The sequence below is a fragment of the Alosa sapidissima genome, chromosome 2 (assembly GCF_018492685.1).
Source record: "Alosa sapidissima isolate fAloSap1 chromosome 2, fAloSap1.pri, whole genome shotgun sequence".
Taxonomy (NCBI): domain Eukaryota; kingdom Metazoa; phylum Chordata; class Actinopteri; order Clupeiformes; family Clupeidae; genus Alosa; species Alosa sapidissima.
The window spans coordinates 29,152,521-29,169,822 of NC_055958.1; the positions used below are offsets into that span (position 1 = coordinate 29,152,521).

At 44.4% G+C, this 17,302-nt stretch overlaps 1 protein-coding gene across 3 annotated transcripts in view; it reads left to right on the forward strand.

The window, feature by feature from the left end:
• Nucleotides 1–17,302, forward strand: part of klf12b (Kruppel-like factor 12b) — a 54,664-nt gene that overhangs the window by 29,394 nt on the left and 7,968 nt on the right. For all 3 annotated transcript variants that reach the window (XM_042081064.1, XM_042081047.1, XM_042081055.1), the window contains 2 exons: nucleotides 1,803–1,938; nucleotides 16,116–16,273. In XM_042081064.1, the coding sequence (XP_041936998.1) occupies nucleotides 1,803–1,938; nucleotides 16,116–16,273 (294 nt within the window). The remainder of the gene's footprint in view (nucleotides 1–1,802; nucleotides 1,939–16,115; nucleotides 16,274–17,302) is intronic.

Below are 17,302 nucleotides of genomic sequence, written 5' to 3' on the forward strand. Positions count from 1 at the left end.
AACAATGTGACCATATCAAACCTCAGTCACCCTCAAACACACACACACACACACACACACACACACACACACACACACACACACACACACACACACACACACACACACACACACACACACACACACACAGATGGATACATGTGAAATTACAGAAAGAGATAAATTCACATACAGTACATGGTTTTGTAAATAGGCTCACATGCATTATTCATTATGTACACACTGCATGCTTAGACATGGACACATTCACACACAGGTACTAACACAAACATACTCAGGCACACACAGACAGACACACACACACACACACACACACACACACACACACACACACACACACACACACACACACACACACACACACACACACACACACACACACACACACACACACCATCCACCCACAGCCAAACTCTCAAGCCTGTGTTCAACCCAGCCTACACAAAGTCCCCTCCCCCAGACAAACCACTCACACACAGTCCACCTTGGCCAAGCATACACCAGGCCAACTGCATTTACAGTCCGCATGCATACAGCTCAGGCCATGTGTGTAGCACAGATAACCCCCCCCCCCACACACACACACACAGACAGACACACACACACACACATACACACACACACACACACACACACACACACACACACACACACACACACACACACACACACACACACACATAAATACAGTCTCACCAACTCTCCCACTATGCTCAGACAGTACACTCTAAGGCCTTGGACATACACACCAAACTGAGGCATAGTTGTTTTTCTATCGATGTGCAGTCGGTGCCTGTGTTGTGTCGGAGGGCACCCTCACGTCCGCTCTGACCCCCTAATAGAATGTTACGCCAATCTTTTGTGTTCTCGCAGATGGTGCAGAGTATTGCCTATGTACTGTGCACTCACCTTAAGCAAATAGGAGAACGTTTTAAAATAAGCAGATCCTATTTGGCCTGGAACTGCTGTGTAATTTGTGACTGGTTCTGGGAATGTGTGTGTGTTGGTGGTCCATTTTACCCAGGGTGATTGTCATCTTGACCAGTGTGACCAAACACAAACCACTCAACACCCCAAGCACTGGGAGCAGCTGGTGTACTGTGTATTGACATCTGTGGGAATCTTACATTTCTGCGTTAATAAAAAAAGTAATATCCTTATATGGGGGTCATCCCTATGTTCCCCAGGTCCTATGTTCCCCGGGTCCTATGTTCCCCGCTCGGGGTTAGGATTAGGGTTAGGGTTATGGTTAGGGTTTTAAAAAAGGGTCCTATGTTCCCCGGTCCCATACAAAGCAGGGAACATAGGACCCGGGGAACATAGAAACGCTCAACTTTGTGGCATATGTGGCACTTCAGATTATGAAACAGCAGCACTTTTGCACAGTGTTTCTCCCCAAGGACTGAGTGCTCTGTTTTGATAACACTCATGTGGCATTAGTGTGGTTAACCGGAAATGGTCATTCTATGAATGGATACACAGCACTGGTAAAGTCTAATATGATGGAAATACTGTTTTTGCTAGGGGATGGTTTGATGGTTTGCTAGGAAATATGGAAATTGTCTGATTCCTGGTCCTCCAATTTTGTAAAATCTCTGTGGAATTTCTCATGAATCTATCGCCATACTTTTTTATAGTGAAATAAATTTTATTCAAAATTCATTGGTTTTTTGGTGAAATAAATTCACCCTTAACTCATAGAAACAGATAGATCCAGTCCAAGTAGCAAAAACTTTTTACAGCCCATCAGCTGACTAACCATCTCTCTCTCTCTCTCACACTTTTGTTCTTTCTCTCCATAGCACACACAGACCCCAACGGCCTGTCGCCAAGACATATCAAGAGTGACAGCGATGACGACGACCTGCCAAACGTGACCTTGGACAGTGTTAACGAGACCGGATCCACGGCACTTTCTATAGCGCGGGCTGTGCAAGAGTGAGTACCGCACCCCCCCACCCACCCACAGGTCCCACACACCTACCTCTGCTTCCGCTCCTGCTCCCATCCCATGCTCTGCTTTCTGTCTCCCCCCCACACAAACTCCTACTCTATCTCCTGTATGCTGCCAAGGTGAGACAGACTGCAGATGCTACAGCAGGCTCTTTCATCGGGGGGAAGCTAGGCTAGGCTAATCTATGCTAAGCTAAGCTAAACAGTGGTCTGAGCTGTGCTGCCCTGCCTGTCTGTTGATGTCGTCTGGAGAAGCTGTCTGCATAGTAGGCAGCGGTAAGCAGCGATTGTCAGTGAGCTCCACTTTCTATCGGAGTGCTGGCGTTTTCTTATGTGTGTGGTTGTGCTTCTTTTGAATTTGTTAAGAGATGAAGTGCACTCACTGTGAAAATGGCTTCAAAAATTAAATTTGATTCAGTCAGTGTTGTGGCCTAAGGAAGCAAGATTTCTATTGATAGGTGTTCGCATCATGGTCTTGTTTAGTCAATGAATGTGAAGCCTGTGATTTGGGTTGGTGTGTATGGCAGTCTGATTCTGAGGGCATGTCCATGTGTCAGATTAGCCTCACTTAGAATAGGAAGAAGTGAGAATTAAGTTCATGTAGTTCACGTTACCTATGGGAAAAATAAGCCTCGCATATTAGATTGGATGCGGTTCTCATAGCTTAATCCCATCTGACTTCAATCAGGTTAGAGAAGACTTTTTCCTCATCGTTAGTACCAGTGACATGATCACACCCCTCCACCCCCCTCAGCCGTCTGCAGTTTGACACAGCTGCCCATAAAAAACGCCCAGGACTGCCCCTCATTAAAGAGCAAAAAGACACAAACTCTGCCGGCGCTCGACAGGCTTTCCTCCTGACAGAGCCCCTCCGCCAGGTTTTGTGCCCAGCGGCGGCATGGGGTTATTTAGGTGCGGAGCCTCTGGAAAGTATTCCAGGATTCCTCTCTCCGTGCCGTAGCCGTGGCGGCGCTAATGACGCAGTGTAAATGTTTCCCTTTACCGTGAGTGAGAGCTGAGGTACGGCGAGCTCTCGGGATGCCAGCGTCGAGCGAAGAGCGAGGCCGAGGAGATGAGCCATGCCCAGAGCCACGGACATAAAAAACGACACACGCCGCATGTGTGTAAACACAAGTGCGGTTATGTGTGTGTATGTGTGTGTGTTTGTGTGGGAAAGTTTGTAGGTGTACTGCGGTCTGCTGTGTGAGCATGTGAAGAGAGCGCTTTACAGGTCTAGGTTTAGTTTTGTTTAGTTCAGCTCCTGACACGAAACACGATGAATAACAGACGGCCATTGAACAGTCAGGAAAGTGCTGCTGAGTGAAACCAAGGGCCTGGGCTTTTTGTTTTTACTGTGAGTGTGGGCTGAGGCTTTGTGTACTGCTGTCTGACTCTTGACTATGGTGTTAGTGCCCTATAAGTGCCCCTCTAAGTGGCGGGTGCCAGCTACCATGCGGGCACGCGGGTTGGCAGACGCTCCACTCCGGGATGAAAATAGCCCTCAGAGCGACACACACAGAAGGGGGTCAGGGACGTCGCTCCGCACCACGTGTGTGTGTGTGTGTGTGTGTGTGTGTGCGTGTATGTGTGACTTTTGTCTCATTTCAGAGCAGATCAGAGCTGAACTGTGGTCTAATAAGGGACAAACACAATCTAATGAGAACCACTGTAATCCAGCTAAAACTTTAACATTCTAGACATTTAGACAACAATGTAGACATCTCGTAAACTGTTAGAGTCAGTAGACTATCTACTGGATCATTTTAATTCAAAAATGCCAAATATTATGGATGATATTGCTCCATTATCACCCGGAGAGAAGAAATACTCTTTTCTGATTGGCTGGCGGGGTGGCTTTTAATTCTGAATAACGGGACACCTATGAAGTAGATCTGGTAAAAAAAGTTTAATCGCCGTTTCATATCAATGCTTATGAATGGTAACTATAACAACGATAGTAGGACGACGGTTGAGCCTGAAGGCAGGCTTCGCAACAATGGAATCAACTGTAAACAAGCTAACTGTCCATGCTATCGCTGTTATAGGGCCAACAAAAGTTGTACAACAAGCTGAACTAGTGAGCTTCTTTTTAAACGGAACCGCGTGTTTCCTTTGCTTAAAATCTCTTACTTAAAATTCAAGTCAGTATACAATACAAACTACAACCTTCAAATCCACTATGAAATCCATAGACATGCTCCGCATTCCGCACGTATAATTCTAAAATATGCAAAGCAAGGCAGTCTTTCTTCTCAAATAGCATCAGTAGTACAAATAACTCTCGTGTGCTATTTTCAACTATGGAGAAGTTAACAAACTCCCCCATCACAATTAGCACCTGAACTTCTCTCAACTAATAAATATAATGAGTTTGCATCTTTTTTCAAAGGCAAAATGTATCAACTTGATGACAGTTAGTTTGTTGATAGACTATGAAACTCTTCTAAAAACTGATGACAGTTTAGTTTGATAGACTATGAAACTCTTCTAAAAACTGATGACAGTTTAGTTTGATAGACTATGAAACTCTTGTAAAAACTGTACAGAACCTCAACTCTTCCACATGTGGCTTAGACACTCTACCTACCAGTTTTCTTAAATCTGTTGTTCACCTCATAGCAGCAGACGTGCTTTACATTGTAAATGTATCATTACTATCTGGCACATTTCTGTCACTAAAAACAGATGTTGTAAAGCCCTTTCTCAAGAAGAATAACTTGGATGCCACCATGCTAAACAATTGCAGGCCCATATCCAATCTACCTTTTACTGGCAAAATTATTGAAAAAATAGTCTTTAATTAACTAACCACCTTCCTAACATCAAATGGGTATTTTGATTACATTCAGTCAGGTTTCGGGCAAATCACAGCACTGAAACGGCTCTTTTTAATGACATAGCTTGCACCTCAATACAGATGCAGGCAGAAAACATCAGTCCTAGTGTTATTGGACCTTAGTACAGCCTTCATCCTTGACCTATGGTGTTCCCCAGGAGTCGATCTTGGGGACCCTCTTATTCAACCTCTATGGGACCCCATGAATCCAGTGATTATGTGTCTCAATACTTTTGTCCATATAGTATATGTGTTGTGCATGCTATCTGATTCCATGGTATCAAGAACCTGAATAATCTGGTAAGAAGCACCTACCAACAATCTACAAACAACCTTCACAGTCTAGTGAGAACCACAGCAATCTAGTGTGAGCCACCCCATTAATTATAACCACCACAATTTAGTGACAACAGACAGGGATGGATTACTGCACAGGCCTACCGAGGGCCCTGAAGCCCAAGCCTTTGCATGGAATCATTGCCTCAATATCAACACATCAGGATAGGCTATGAATCTGATTGAATTAAAGTATTGGCCATCCCCAAAATGCACCAGAATACAGGAAATCACATCAAACAAATTAAAAAATTTGTTTAATGTGATTTCCTGATTTCCCCAACCCACCCCCCCCCCCCCCCTCCCACATATGCGACAATTAGTGGGGGGCCCCTAAAACATCTGGGGCCAGGGGCCCGAAAGTTCATAATCCGTTCATGACAACAGCCACAATCAAAGGGGATCCCACCATTTCTGCAATAAACTGAGTTCCCTTTATGTCCCAGTGCTGTCACACTGTGTTCTACTGCAGCAGTCATGTAACAGCCTCTCTCCCCCCGACGCTGTCTGACATTGGTGGCAGCTTTCCAGACAACATATGGCACCATACTGAGCAGAAAGACAGGTCTCATCAGTCAACCATACAGGGTCTCTCCTCCTCTCCTGCAGTATCGCACGCCTGTGCAGCCCCAGGGCACAACTGTTCTGGGCTCCAGTTGTGCAAGACCAGATGCACTCTTTCTACCTGAGAAGAGAAAGAAAGAAAGAAAGAGGGAGATGAGAGAAAGAGAGAGAGAGAGGGAGAGAAAGAGAGAGAGAGGGAGAGAAAGAGAGAGAGTTGAAGCAGTGGTGCTCATTGTTTTTATTAAATGAGTAACACACTATGGGCTCTATCTTGCACTCCAGCGCAATTGACTTTGTATACTCGCGCTTTTGTCTTTCCTATTTTGCAGTCAGTGCATATTGGAATTTTCCCTCCATAGGTACATGTGCGCCCACGTGGGCGTTTCAGCGAAAAGAGGGGGCGTGTTCCGGCGCAAACGGTCCCTGTTGATATTTTGCAGTTTCAGAAAACAATTCCGCCACAGACCAGGAACCTTCTGGTCTAAAGTCAGTGGCGCAAATTCAGATGCTATTTTAAGGGCGCATGCATGGCCACAGGCAGGAATGAATGCTATGCACACAGATCTACAGACACCAGGCACAGATGGAAACATTCAAAGCCTTGATAATATTTGTCCGTTTCCCGGTTTTGTTCGTGCATTGGTCAACTAAAGATTTAGTAGCCTATATAGTACATCTACAGTACATGCAATATCTTTACAACAACAACGCCTAATTACGTCCTATAATTTGGACAACTTTATACAGCCCTATAAAGGCTAAACTTACCTTTAGTTTTGTTCCAATTTACGTATGGCTTTAAACACCGTGTGCGCTTTAACACCAGCCTATAAGCATTATTCCAGCTGCGCTAAGATTTTGACAGGTGCCACAATTTTGCATACCTTGTTGTAGCCCATCTGAAATAACTCCGAGCTATGTTCCCTCCATCCTTTCGTTGTTTTCAAAAAATGTTTTATATCCATGATGGCCTTGAAGTCTTGAGTTTGTGAATTAGCGTAAATCAGCTTATTGTGCTGTTAACCAGCAACCATAGATAGTAAAAGAAAGCAGCAAGTAGCCTTGGCTACAATTTCTGTAGTTGCTGCGTCCATTCATTGTTATTCTCTCTCCTGCTCAAACAAAAGTTGTGCGTGCATTAAGTTGATGATAACGTGTTTACAAACTCTACTTTACATAAAATATTGTAAATAGCCTACTGCCATGCAGTTAATGGGATACTGTGCAGAGTTGGAAAGTTAGGTCAACTTGGAAACTGTTTCTCGTTGTTGAGTTGCCTGATGGTAAGGTACAGCCGTAGCTTACACCTGCAGGAGCGCATGCTTGGGCGCCTGTGTTGCGCAATGCACTTTGCTCCTCTAATCTATACGACGCAGTTCCCATTTCTCCAAACCATACATAATTACAAGGACAAATATTGCTACACGAGGGAAATCAGTATGGTGTCCGATGTGAAAAAATAGGTATAAATCTAGCGTACACATTTCCACGAATCACAGATGTGTTGATGACATAAATTAGGAAATATTAGAGGACTTAATGAGACGTGATGTTGAACTGCTAGCCGATGCAGCACGGGAGAGGAGAGCTTATCCGACTGAAGATCTGCATTGTCTATAGTGAGACAATGTTAGATTGCAAAAATATCACCATGCATTCATAACCTCGTGATTCAGTGAGAGTGATCCCAAAACATCGGAAAGGGACATTTCTGTATTACATTTTGTCAAGAGGAAAAATCAATAGCAAACTGTTCCCAACTAGCAAGCTGTGAACCGCCATCATAATAGCAATCCGCTATGGAACAAGCGTGCCTGTTGTTAAAGGGAATGTGAGATGACGCTCTGATTATTGCACGTTACGCCCAAACCACACCCATGAGTAATGTAGCTACTACAGACCACCCCATTTTAGATTTGCGTCGGACGCAACAGTCATTATCCCGCCGGTAAAATAGCAACAGCGCCCAAGATCCGCCCACAAAGCGACTTGCGCAAAGTCAATTGCACTGGAGTGGAAGATAGAGGGCCCTATCATGACAGTAAAAAGCGCATCGTCACTCGTCAAAAGCTTATTCAAATTTAGTAGGATGTGTCCAGTCCACATTGGGAGGGTTTTCGTTATCAATCGTCAAGAGCATGGCGCAACAAGGTGTTCCTAGGTTTTTTAATCAGTCATGGGTGTGTTTGGGGCTTAACATAATTTAAACCAATGAGAATGACATCTGTCATCCCATTTAACGGCGCAAAGCGCGATATCAAATAAATGCATCGGTATTTGGACATTCAACGACGCATTTAAAGGAGGCTGCTTGCGAGACCGTATGGAATTCCACTAAACCATGCTTTACTAAAACCTAGCATAACCTTCACGCATTTGCACTCCTCTATTATTTGAACTCATTGGCAAAGTAAAACTAACTTTACCATGGTGTCAGTCAATGACAATAAAGTTATATGCAGTTACTTTCACTATTGACTGACAATGGGTTACCATCGAAAACATAGGCTGGAAAAAGCAACGCTTACCCTAATATTGCTCAAAAGACTGAATAAAACAGCATTTATCCTGCAGAGGAGTTTCTTCTCCGTGACAGTGCGTCTTCAGCTGTGCTCCATATGTGTCTCTCGCCTCTCCCCTAATCACTTTTAACTGTCATTACTAATTTGCAAATGATGGTGAACTACTCATTATGAGATGTACAGTATTTTGTAATATCTTTATTTTAATTATGTTTCTTATTGTAATCGTGCAATTTGTAATGTTTTGCTTGGACGTGCGCTGGTCTGCGTTCATGGATGATAGGTGCACCCGCCAATATGACTGTTGACAATGCACTCTTAAAATAACATATAAACAACTCGCCATAGACCTCTGACCAGGTGTACAATAGCGATTTTTAGACAATGCGCCATGCGCCAGTGTGCAATATACAGCCCAGAGCCCAAAGTGCGTGTGTGTGTGTGTGTGTGTTTGTGTGTGTGTGTGTGTGTGTATGAGAGAGAGAGAGGGAGAGTGTTTATTACTGTAAGACTACGTATATGAATGTTTGCTTGCCTGGAAGCCTCTGTGTGTGCCTGTGTGTGAACGTGCATTCGCATATGTGAGTTTTTTAAAGGTAGGTGTGTATGGCCATAAGCGAATTCATGGTCATGGCTCAACGTTATAAGGGTATTTTATCACATCGCATGTGCTGGCAGCATGTGTTGTACATTGTTTGTCACTGCATGCGTCTGCACTTAAAGATTCTTTGAGCATGTCATAACTTATGTGGATTTGCCTATAACATTTATGTTCTCAGGAATACAGACACTGTGTGTGTGTGTGTGTGTGTGTGTGTGTGTGTGTGTGTGTGCGTGTGCATGCGTGCGTGTGTGTGTGTGCGCGTAGATTTATGTTTGAAATCTCTCAGAATTGAAGTGTGATCAATCAATTAATGACTAATGATTGATTGATAACAGTTCAGTGTGCCGCAACTGGCAAGTTATAACAATATACTGTAGGCATGTGAAATCTCACTGGTATGTTATATACTGGGCTGGAATCTGCCTCTGGGCATGGAGTCAGGCATTATAGGGAAAGGCTCACTACAGCAGCCGAATCAATAACCCATAGATGTAGGCACCAGGGAGTTGGGTCTACCCCACACACTGGTTTAATGAGCATGCTGCGTGCACATCAGTGACTGAGAGCACTGTGGCATGGGAGAGGTGAATGTATATGTTTGGGGCAGTGTGTGTATGCATGTGTGTGTGATGTATCTGTGTGAGTGTGAAGGTTTGTGTGTGTGAAGGTGTGTGTGTGCCTGTGTGTGTGTGTGTTGTGTTGTGTTTGTACGGCTGTTTGTGATTATGTATGTCCTTATGGCTGCATCTTTACGGTCGTCTGTGTGTGTTTGTGTCTATGTGGGTTTCTGTGTATGGAGGTGTGTGTGTGTGTGTGTGTGTGTGTGTGTGTGTGTGTGTGTGTGTGTGTGTGTGTTCTTCATATGACACCGGCTGCTCTCACTGTCTCCTCCATATTCATGAATCCCTGGGGGAGAGAGGGGAGAGCTATTGTTAGCGCGTCCGCGGCCTGGCCTGCTGGCTCTCCCAGGGCCACACGCCGAGGCTCCCTCCCCAAAACAGGTGGGGGGAGAGGTGGGGAGCACGGCGGCTGTGTGTGGCCTCTCGCCCTCCCGCCTAACAAGGTGCTGGAAGGTGTCCCACGAGAACTGTCAGGACTTACACCTATCCACCTATCTGTGGGTCTGATGGTCTGTTTGAGTGTTTGTCTTGTTATTTTATTTTCCATTTTTCCATTTTCTTTTGGATGTTTTGTTTGGTTCCAGTATTTTTCCTCTTTCCATCATCCTCCCTCATCTACTTTCTCTTCTCCCTTTCTCTCTCTCTCTCTCTCTCTCTTTCCCTTGTAATCATCCGCACGGATGTATCCTCAGACCCAGGGTCAGTGTTTTTCTAATGCTCTCTGTGTCTGTGTGCATATGCAGTACACGCACCCTGTGCTGTTGCTGCTGCATGCTCCACAGAAACACAGCTCCTCTTCTCCCTCCTCTCTATAGGTGCAGTGCTAATCCCTGCTGATAGCACTGCTGCTGCTGCTGCTGCTGTGGTGGTGTGGTGTGGTGGCAGTGGCGGTGGCTGCTGTGTATTGTGTACCCAGTGGCTGTATGGAGGGCTCGTTTAGCGGCGTCCTCCGTGGTGTTCAGAGCCTTGTTACGACACTCACTCCGGGAGCCCATGCATAAGAGAGAGAGAGAGAGAGAGAGACACTTGTCTCTGAGAGTTCGTCTGAGTTTTTGTGGTGCCGGAAAGCCCCACTCAGCAAGCAGGTGACTCACTGAAAGAGAGAGATAGAGAGAGAGATGGAGAGAGAGAGAGATGCAGAGAAAGGGAGGGAGAGAAGAGAAAGAAAAGGGGAAAAAAGCAAGACAAAAGGAAACAACAAAGAGTGGAGTCAAATCCTATTTGAAACAGATCCGGTCCTTTCCGCCTCCTCACGAGCGTCGCAGGGCCACCGCCGTGACACACAAAGCCTGGATGTCAGGGTTGCTGTGGGTTCAAGGCAGCGGATTTGCTTGCCTTTTTTTCCCCTTCACGCGCGCACCGATGCTTACCCCAAGCAGCCTGTAACCGGTAGCTCCTGCATATGCTATGGGCCGTAAGATAAGTAGCAGCAAAATGTTATGTTTTTTTTAGGGGAGTGTATTAGGGCCTGTCAGGTGTGTGTGTGTGTGTGTGTGTGTGTGTGTGTGTGTGTGTGTGCAGTGCGTACGGAATGGGATATTTACGCGACTGAGGCCGTGTCACGTCCAAACGAAGTCAGGGAGTAAACATCCGGCCACGATGCGAGACCTCAGAGCTGAATGCTTTTCCACAGTAAATCCTCCCTCTCTCCTCTCTCTCCCTCCCTCTTTCTCTCTGCTGTCTCTCCTTTGCTCTCTCTCTCTCCCTCTCTCCCTCCCGCTCTCTCTCTTTCCCTCTCTCTCCTGGACTCCCCTCAGTGCACCCCACTCAAGCAGCCTCAAATATCAGCCGTTGGAAGCGCTCCCTCTCTCTCCTCATTCCTCTCCCTCTTCTCTCTTTTAGTGCGGCCTCTCTTTTTCATTGTGTTGTTTTATCTCTTCCGTGTTTTTATTTCTTTTTCATTGTATTCTCTGTTGACCCCTCTCAATTCTCCGTTTTGTTCTCTTCGGTTTTATTTCCCCCTACTCCTTCTTCTCGTCTCATATTTTATTCTCTTATTCCTCCCCTCCCTCTCTCCACTCTCTCTCTCTATCTCTCTCTCTCTCTCTCTCTCTCTGTCCTCTGTGAGTGTCGGAGTGCTGACGAGGGGGTAGAGGAGTGGAGGGGATCTGGAGTTCAGCTTCATTTCTGACACATTTGCTCATTTCCGCTAGGCCTCAGGCTGGCCTGGTGCCAAGAGCAACAGGTGATCCCTGGAGCAGAGGAGAGGAGAGGCAGGAAGTGGGCCTGCTCGCCCGCCCGCATGTGTGCGTGGTGGTGGAGACACTTCACTGGAGGGGCCCGGCTGCTCCCGCCCCCTCCGCCCCCAATGCTCCCTCTCTCTCTGGCTCAGGGCCTGTCAATCAAACATAGAGAGGGTGGGGGGGATAAAGGGGTGTGTGTGTGTGTGTGTGTATTTGGGGGGGGGGTCTGTTAACTGGAGAAAAGACAGAGCAAGGACAGGTTGCCAGCGGTGATGGAAAAGATCGGAGGCATAATCCACTGGAGTGTCTCTTCAGCCTTCAAAAAAGCACACACACACAGACACACACATACACACACACACACACACACACACACACACACACACACACACACACACACACACACACACACACACACAGACACACCCACACACACAACACACTCCCACATATGTGAGATGAACAGACAGGAAGACACACACACAGGCTCCCAAAACACTTAAAAGTTGGCTAGTGTCGCTGGAGTGTGTGTGAGTCTGTATGACTGTGTGTGTTTGTATGACTGTGTGTGTATGACTGCGTGTGTGTTTTGAGTTAGACTGACGTGGCCTCTTTCCCTGGGTCCAGCCCTGCTCTCTCTCCCTCTCCCTCTCTCTCTCTCTCTCTCTCTCTCTCTTTCTTTCTCTCTCTCTCTGTTTACTGCTTAATACACTCCAGCCCCTCTAATCACCACTCATCACTGTCTGTGGAGGTAGAGCAGCAACTAGAACAAAAAACATATCAATACTCCATTAACCAAAACACAGTGGCACATATCTGTCTCTCCTCTCTCTATGCATCTCCTTACGGCTTACGGCTCCATATCGATGGCGGATCTCTCCAGACGAGACTTTATTTATGATGTAAACACACCTGAGTGCATTATGCATCATTATGGACGCCGGAGTCGATCGAAAAGCATGGCGACTGGATTAATTGATGGATGCCAGAGAGAGAGAGAGGATGAGAGAGAGAGAGAGAGAGAGAGAGAGAGAGAGAGAGAGAGAGAGAGAGAGAGAGAGAGAGAGAGAGAGAGAGAGAGAGAGAGAGGAGGTGTGTGGGAACTGTGATGTGCTCTTCACAGATTTCAGGCCTTGTTGCAAATTCAATTATAGCGTCATAGCGCCACCTGTTGGTGAGTGCTAACAACTTCACCCACCATGACAAGGCTAGAGAGAGAGAATTAACCTTTTTTTGTGAAAGGGCTGATTCACTGGAATGGAGAATGCGATATCCATCAGTTCATTGAGTCAGCTGCGCCGTGCTGCAGCGAGGGGCTTTGTAATGCCTGTGGTGACTTCAGCGTCGGGCCTCAAAGGCACAGAGACGCACACACACACACACACACACTCACACATACTCAACTCAGTCATTCACCGAGGACAAACGGCGACCCCCCAAGGACATGCGCGACTACGAGAGGACAAGCTGTTGGGCTAGACTGGCTGTTGTGGGGCATCTTTTGTCCGACTGAAAGGCCCTACTATCCCACAGTATGCTCTGCACTGCTGCAGCGTGGGAAACGACTTGGGCATAAAAGACATATATCGCTTCTGTTGATTGGCAATGATCTTCTATTTATGGATTGCATATTTCTGCAGATATCATGGTCACGTGGTCCTATACCATTTTGACAATACTCATGAAAGTAATTGGGATGTCATTGCAAAGGATGTCTGGTAAAGTTGGGAAGTTGGCTGAGTGATATTCCAGGTTTGATCCCACCTGATCTATATTCACCATCTGTCACAAAGATCTCCAGCTCCTGTGTAATCATACTGTAGGTGGACATTGCAGGCTACTTCCTCTCCCATTGCTCTTTAGTGACACCTAGTGTTGAAGTCTCAAATGTGCAATGTGCTCTGTTACAGTTTTGTACAATTGTTTACGCACATTTTCAAAACAATGTGTTTATATTTTGAAACTCTACACACAAAACCCACAATTGCCTCAAATCTCAAATCAACAGCAAAATGAACACAACATTCAAAATGCCATAAACACATCTTTAAAGCAATATAGTGATTTTCCCCAAATAATTTGCTGATTTTGCCTGTGTGTGTGTGTGTGTGGGGGGGGGGGGGGGGGGTGTATGTATTCATAGTCCTACAGACCCTTTCAACTGCAGAAACAAACATTCCTAAACGTTCCTAAGGCATATCTGGAAGCACAGAAAAAATCATTGAGCTAATGGTAACTTCGGGACAAACAAAATACAGTAAAAAAGACAAGTTGTACATACAGTAAAGTTTACTTTTTGTAGAACATTACGCTAAAGTCCGGTTAATTTTCATTTCAAAGTATCTGCATTGGTTCTGCACATTTCAACTGTAAATTCTCTTGGAGCAGATTGAAATGGTCTATACCTATAGAGTATATCTATTCATAAGCCTATGCTAAGGCAATGATTGGATAGTGTTCAGTAAAGTAATGAGTGATTACACATGTGAGGAGAGAGAGTGAAGCACTGGTGAATAAGTGTGGCATTTTGATAGGTTGTGTTGTGGGTGTGTGAAAAACGAAACCAAGTTACTTCCTTTTAGATTTTTGTGTGTTAGGTAAAAGATTGTGTGTGGTGTTTTGCATATTGTGTTTTAGGAAATTGAAAACTGTGTATGGTTTTGCATTGTATGATTTGGAGTGGGGTTATGGTGTTTGAAAGACATATTTAGAAAAATGTGTGACAAGCAAAGATTTAGTGTGTAAATAGTTTTATGTGAAGTCGACTTTTTGTATAACATTACGCTAAAGTCCAATTCATTTTTTCATTTCAAAGTATCTGCATTTTTATGAACATTTTAACCGTAAATCCTCTAGGAACAGATTGAAAGGATCTATACATAGAGTATATCTATTCAATGGCCTACACTAAGGCAATGATCGGATGGTGTTCAGTAAAGTAATGAGTGTTTGTACATTGAGGACCTAGTGTGAATAAGTGGCGAATAAGTGTGGCATTTTGACAGGTTGTGTTTGAAAAATTAAATCAAGTTACTTCCTGATAGATTTGTGTGTGTAGACAATTGTGTGTAGTGTTTTGCAAAATGTGTTTTGGGAAATTGAAAACTGAGTCAAACACTGAGAATTAGTGTATGGCTTTGCAGATTTGGTGTGGGGATTATGGTGTTTGGAAGGCCTGTTTAGAAAATTGTGTGACAAGCAAAGATTTAGTGTGTAAGCAGTTGAAAAAAAACTGTAAATGAAGTGATAGAGGAAATAGTCAAGTCAAGTCAGTTTTATTTTTATACTATTTTTATATTATTTAACATGCACAGAGTGCAACACAAAGCGCTCCACATACAAGACACATAACAAAAAGACAAAAGATGCCGGACAGAGCGACGTAGTCGCCAGCGTACCCGTGACATCAAGACATGACAAATAGGCTACATTTAAAAAATCAACCAACCAAAATCAACCAATGACACCAAGACATACAAGACAGACAACAAACAAATTAACAAATAAAAAGTAAAAAAAGAAAAGAAATGTAAAAAGAAAAGAAAATCATGTTAAATTGGTCCAATTTTCAAACTGGCTGAAAATGTCCAAATAGTGTCAAGTCAATAGAGAGGTGGAGCTGCTGGAGAGTCATCTTATCTAGAGCCACACAAGTCATTGTAATAAACTTTTGATCTTGCTCTGGCGCCACCCATGCTTTCTTGATAATTACATTGTTTAGGCCCTATGCTTGATTGGTTTAGTTACGTCATAAATGCAGGACCTTGGGCACAGGGCATTGCACAGTCCACCACATGCAAGTCTATGTAAGAAAGATTCCCATGGTTCCCACTAATTATCAGCAGATCACAAACAACACACTTAATTTGTCTGAATGTCACTCAAGACAAGTTGCCAGGTTTCTTCTGTCATTGTTGATGTTGCTCGGCAACATGCCTTACATACTGTGGGCTGTGAAAATGTCACTTCTATGTCACTGCCATGTACAGACAGATGCAAGCCATTGAGTTTCACCAAGTTCATGTCCTCACAGTCCTGCCAGAGTGAAAGCCAGAGTTAGCTAACTAGCCTTACCCAACATCTCCTCAGAGCTGTTACCTGAGAGTTTGCTGTGATTTGGTAGCCTACCACCAGTCTAAGAGGATCCTCCATCAGGAGTTTTTGCTAGTCTACACTTGAAGCATAGTTTACACTGTACAATATACGTATGTCCATTATGAAAAATAACCATAGTAATTCTCTAAGTTGTTCTCTATAGTTGTTGTAATATTTCTATGATAGTCCATAATACCTCTATAATATGTCCTCTATAGACAGTGATCCTGCAGTATAGTCTCACAATACTTCTAAAGTATGCCCTAAAATACTATGAGATTCCTATGGTTCTTTTTCCATGAGGAATCATTGTGTAATGCTAGTAGTAACTGAAAATGTGAGGCGGCATATAAGACAATGACAGTGTTTTTCTTTTGCTCCCTCTGTCTAACTCTCTCTCAGCTCCATGTCACCGTTTAGTATTGAGAGCATCCGACGTCCACATCGATCCGAGTCTCCCGACTCCAAGAAGAGGCGCATCCACAGGTGTGACTTTGATGGCTGCAATAAGGTGTACACCAAGAGCTCCCATCTGAAAGCACACCGGAGGACACACACAGGTGAGTGAGTTCGCCTACAGACACCCATCTCTCATTGGCGCCATCTCAGGAATGCCATTAGGAAAGGAGGGAGAATATTTATAGGAAACAATACCAGGGCTGCCAACTTTTCAAAAAACCTTGGAGTGAGATTTGGTGGGGCCAACCAAAATTTTGCTGCGGAAGTTTTTGTTTGGCTCATTCAGCATTATACCGTATGTGATCACTATTACGTTCCATGTAGTTGAAAGAGTGTCGGGATTTCAAACAAACCATCCGCTTTCATGCGTTCATTGAACGTCTGCGGTGCTGTAGGGTCCCAGAGTTAAATGAACATTGGTATCAAAAGGATCTAGCCTACTACTAGGACCATGGGCGTCGGAGGCATTGTGAAAGTGGGTGGGACATTTCAGAGGGGGGGTATGGGGGTCCTCCCCCAGAAAAAAATTTTTGGACTAGATGCAATTTCCTGAATTCTGGTACATTTTAACAGGTTATTTAGATACTTCTATATAACAAAATAAAGCCAGCCTACGAAATTAATAAAAAGTAAATCATGCATAATTTAAAAATAACTCAATAGGCTACTTGGCTACGCAATAAGGTTTCCATTACAGCACCGCAGACGTTCAATGAACGCATGAAAGCGGATGGTTTGTTTGAAATCCCGACACTCTTTCAACTACATGGAACGTAATAGTGATCATCAAATACCTCCCCAGATTTCAGTGCCCATCAGTCCGAACATTTAACAATATAATCAAACAGTCCAAAAGTAAATTAAATATCAAACTAAACCGAAAATGTCATGCTTTTGAAGGCCTACCAGTATGCCGCTCCAAGAAACGCATGTCTCAAAATAAAACTCGCATAAGAAATAAAGGGCTGTCTCGAATACAATCCTGCCCCTAAAGGCCTGTACTTTGTCTTAAGACCCCGGCCATAATTTGAGGATTTACAGTATCTAAGTAGACAAACTGGCTTCAGATATCCAACAGAGTGAATAGAGATTGTGCAGCTGTGGTTAGTGACGTGATGCTGTTAATGGGG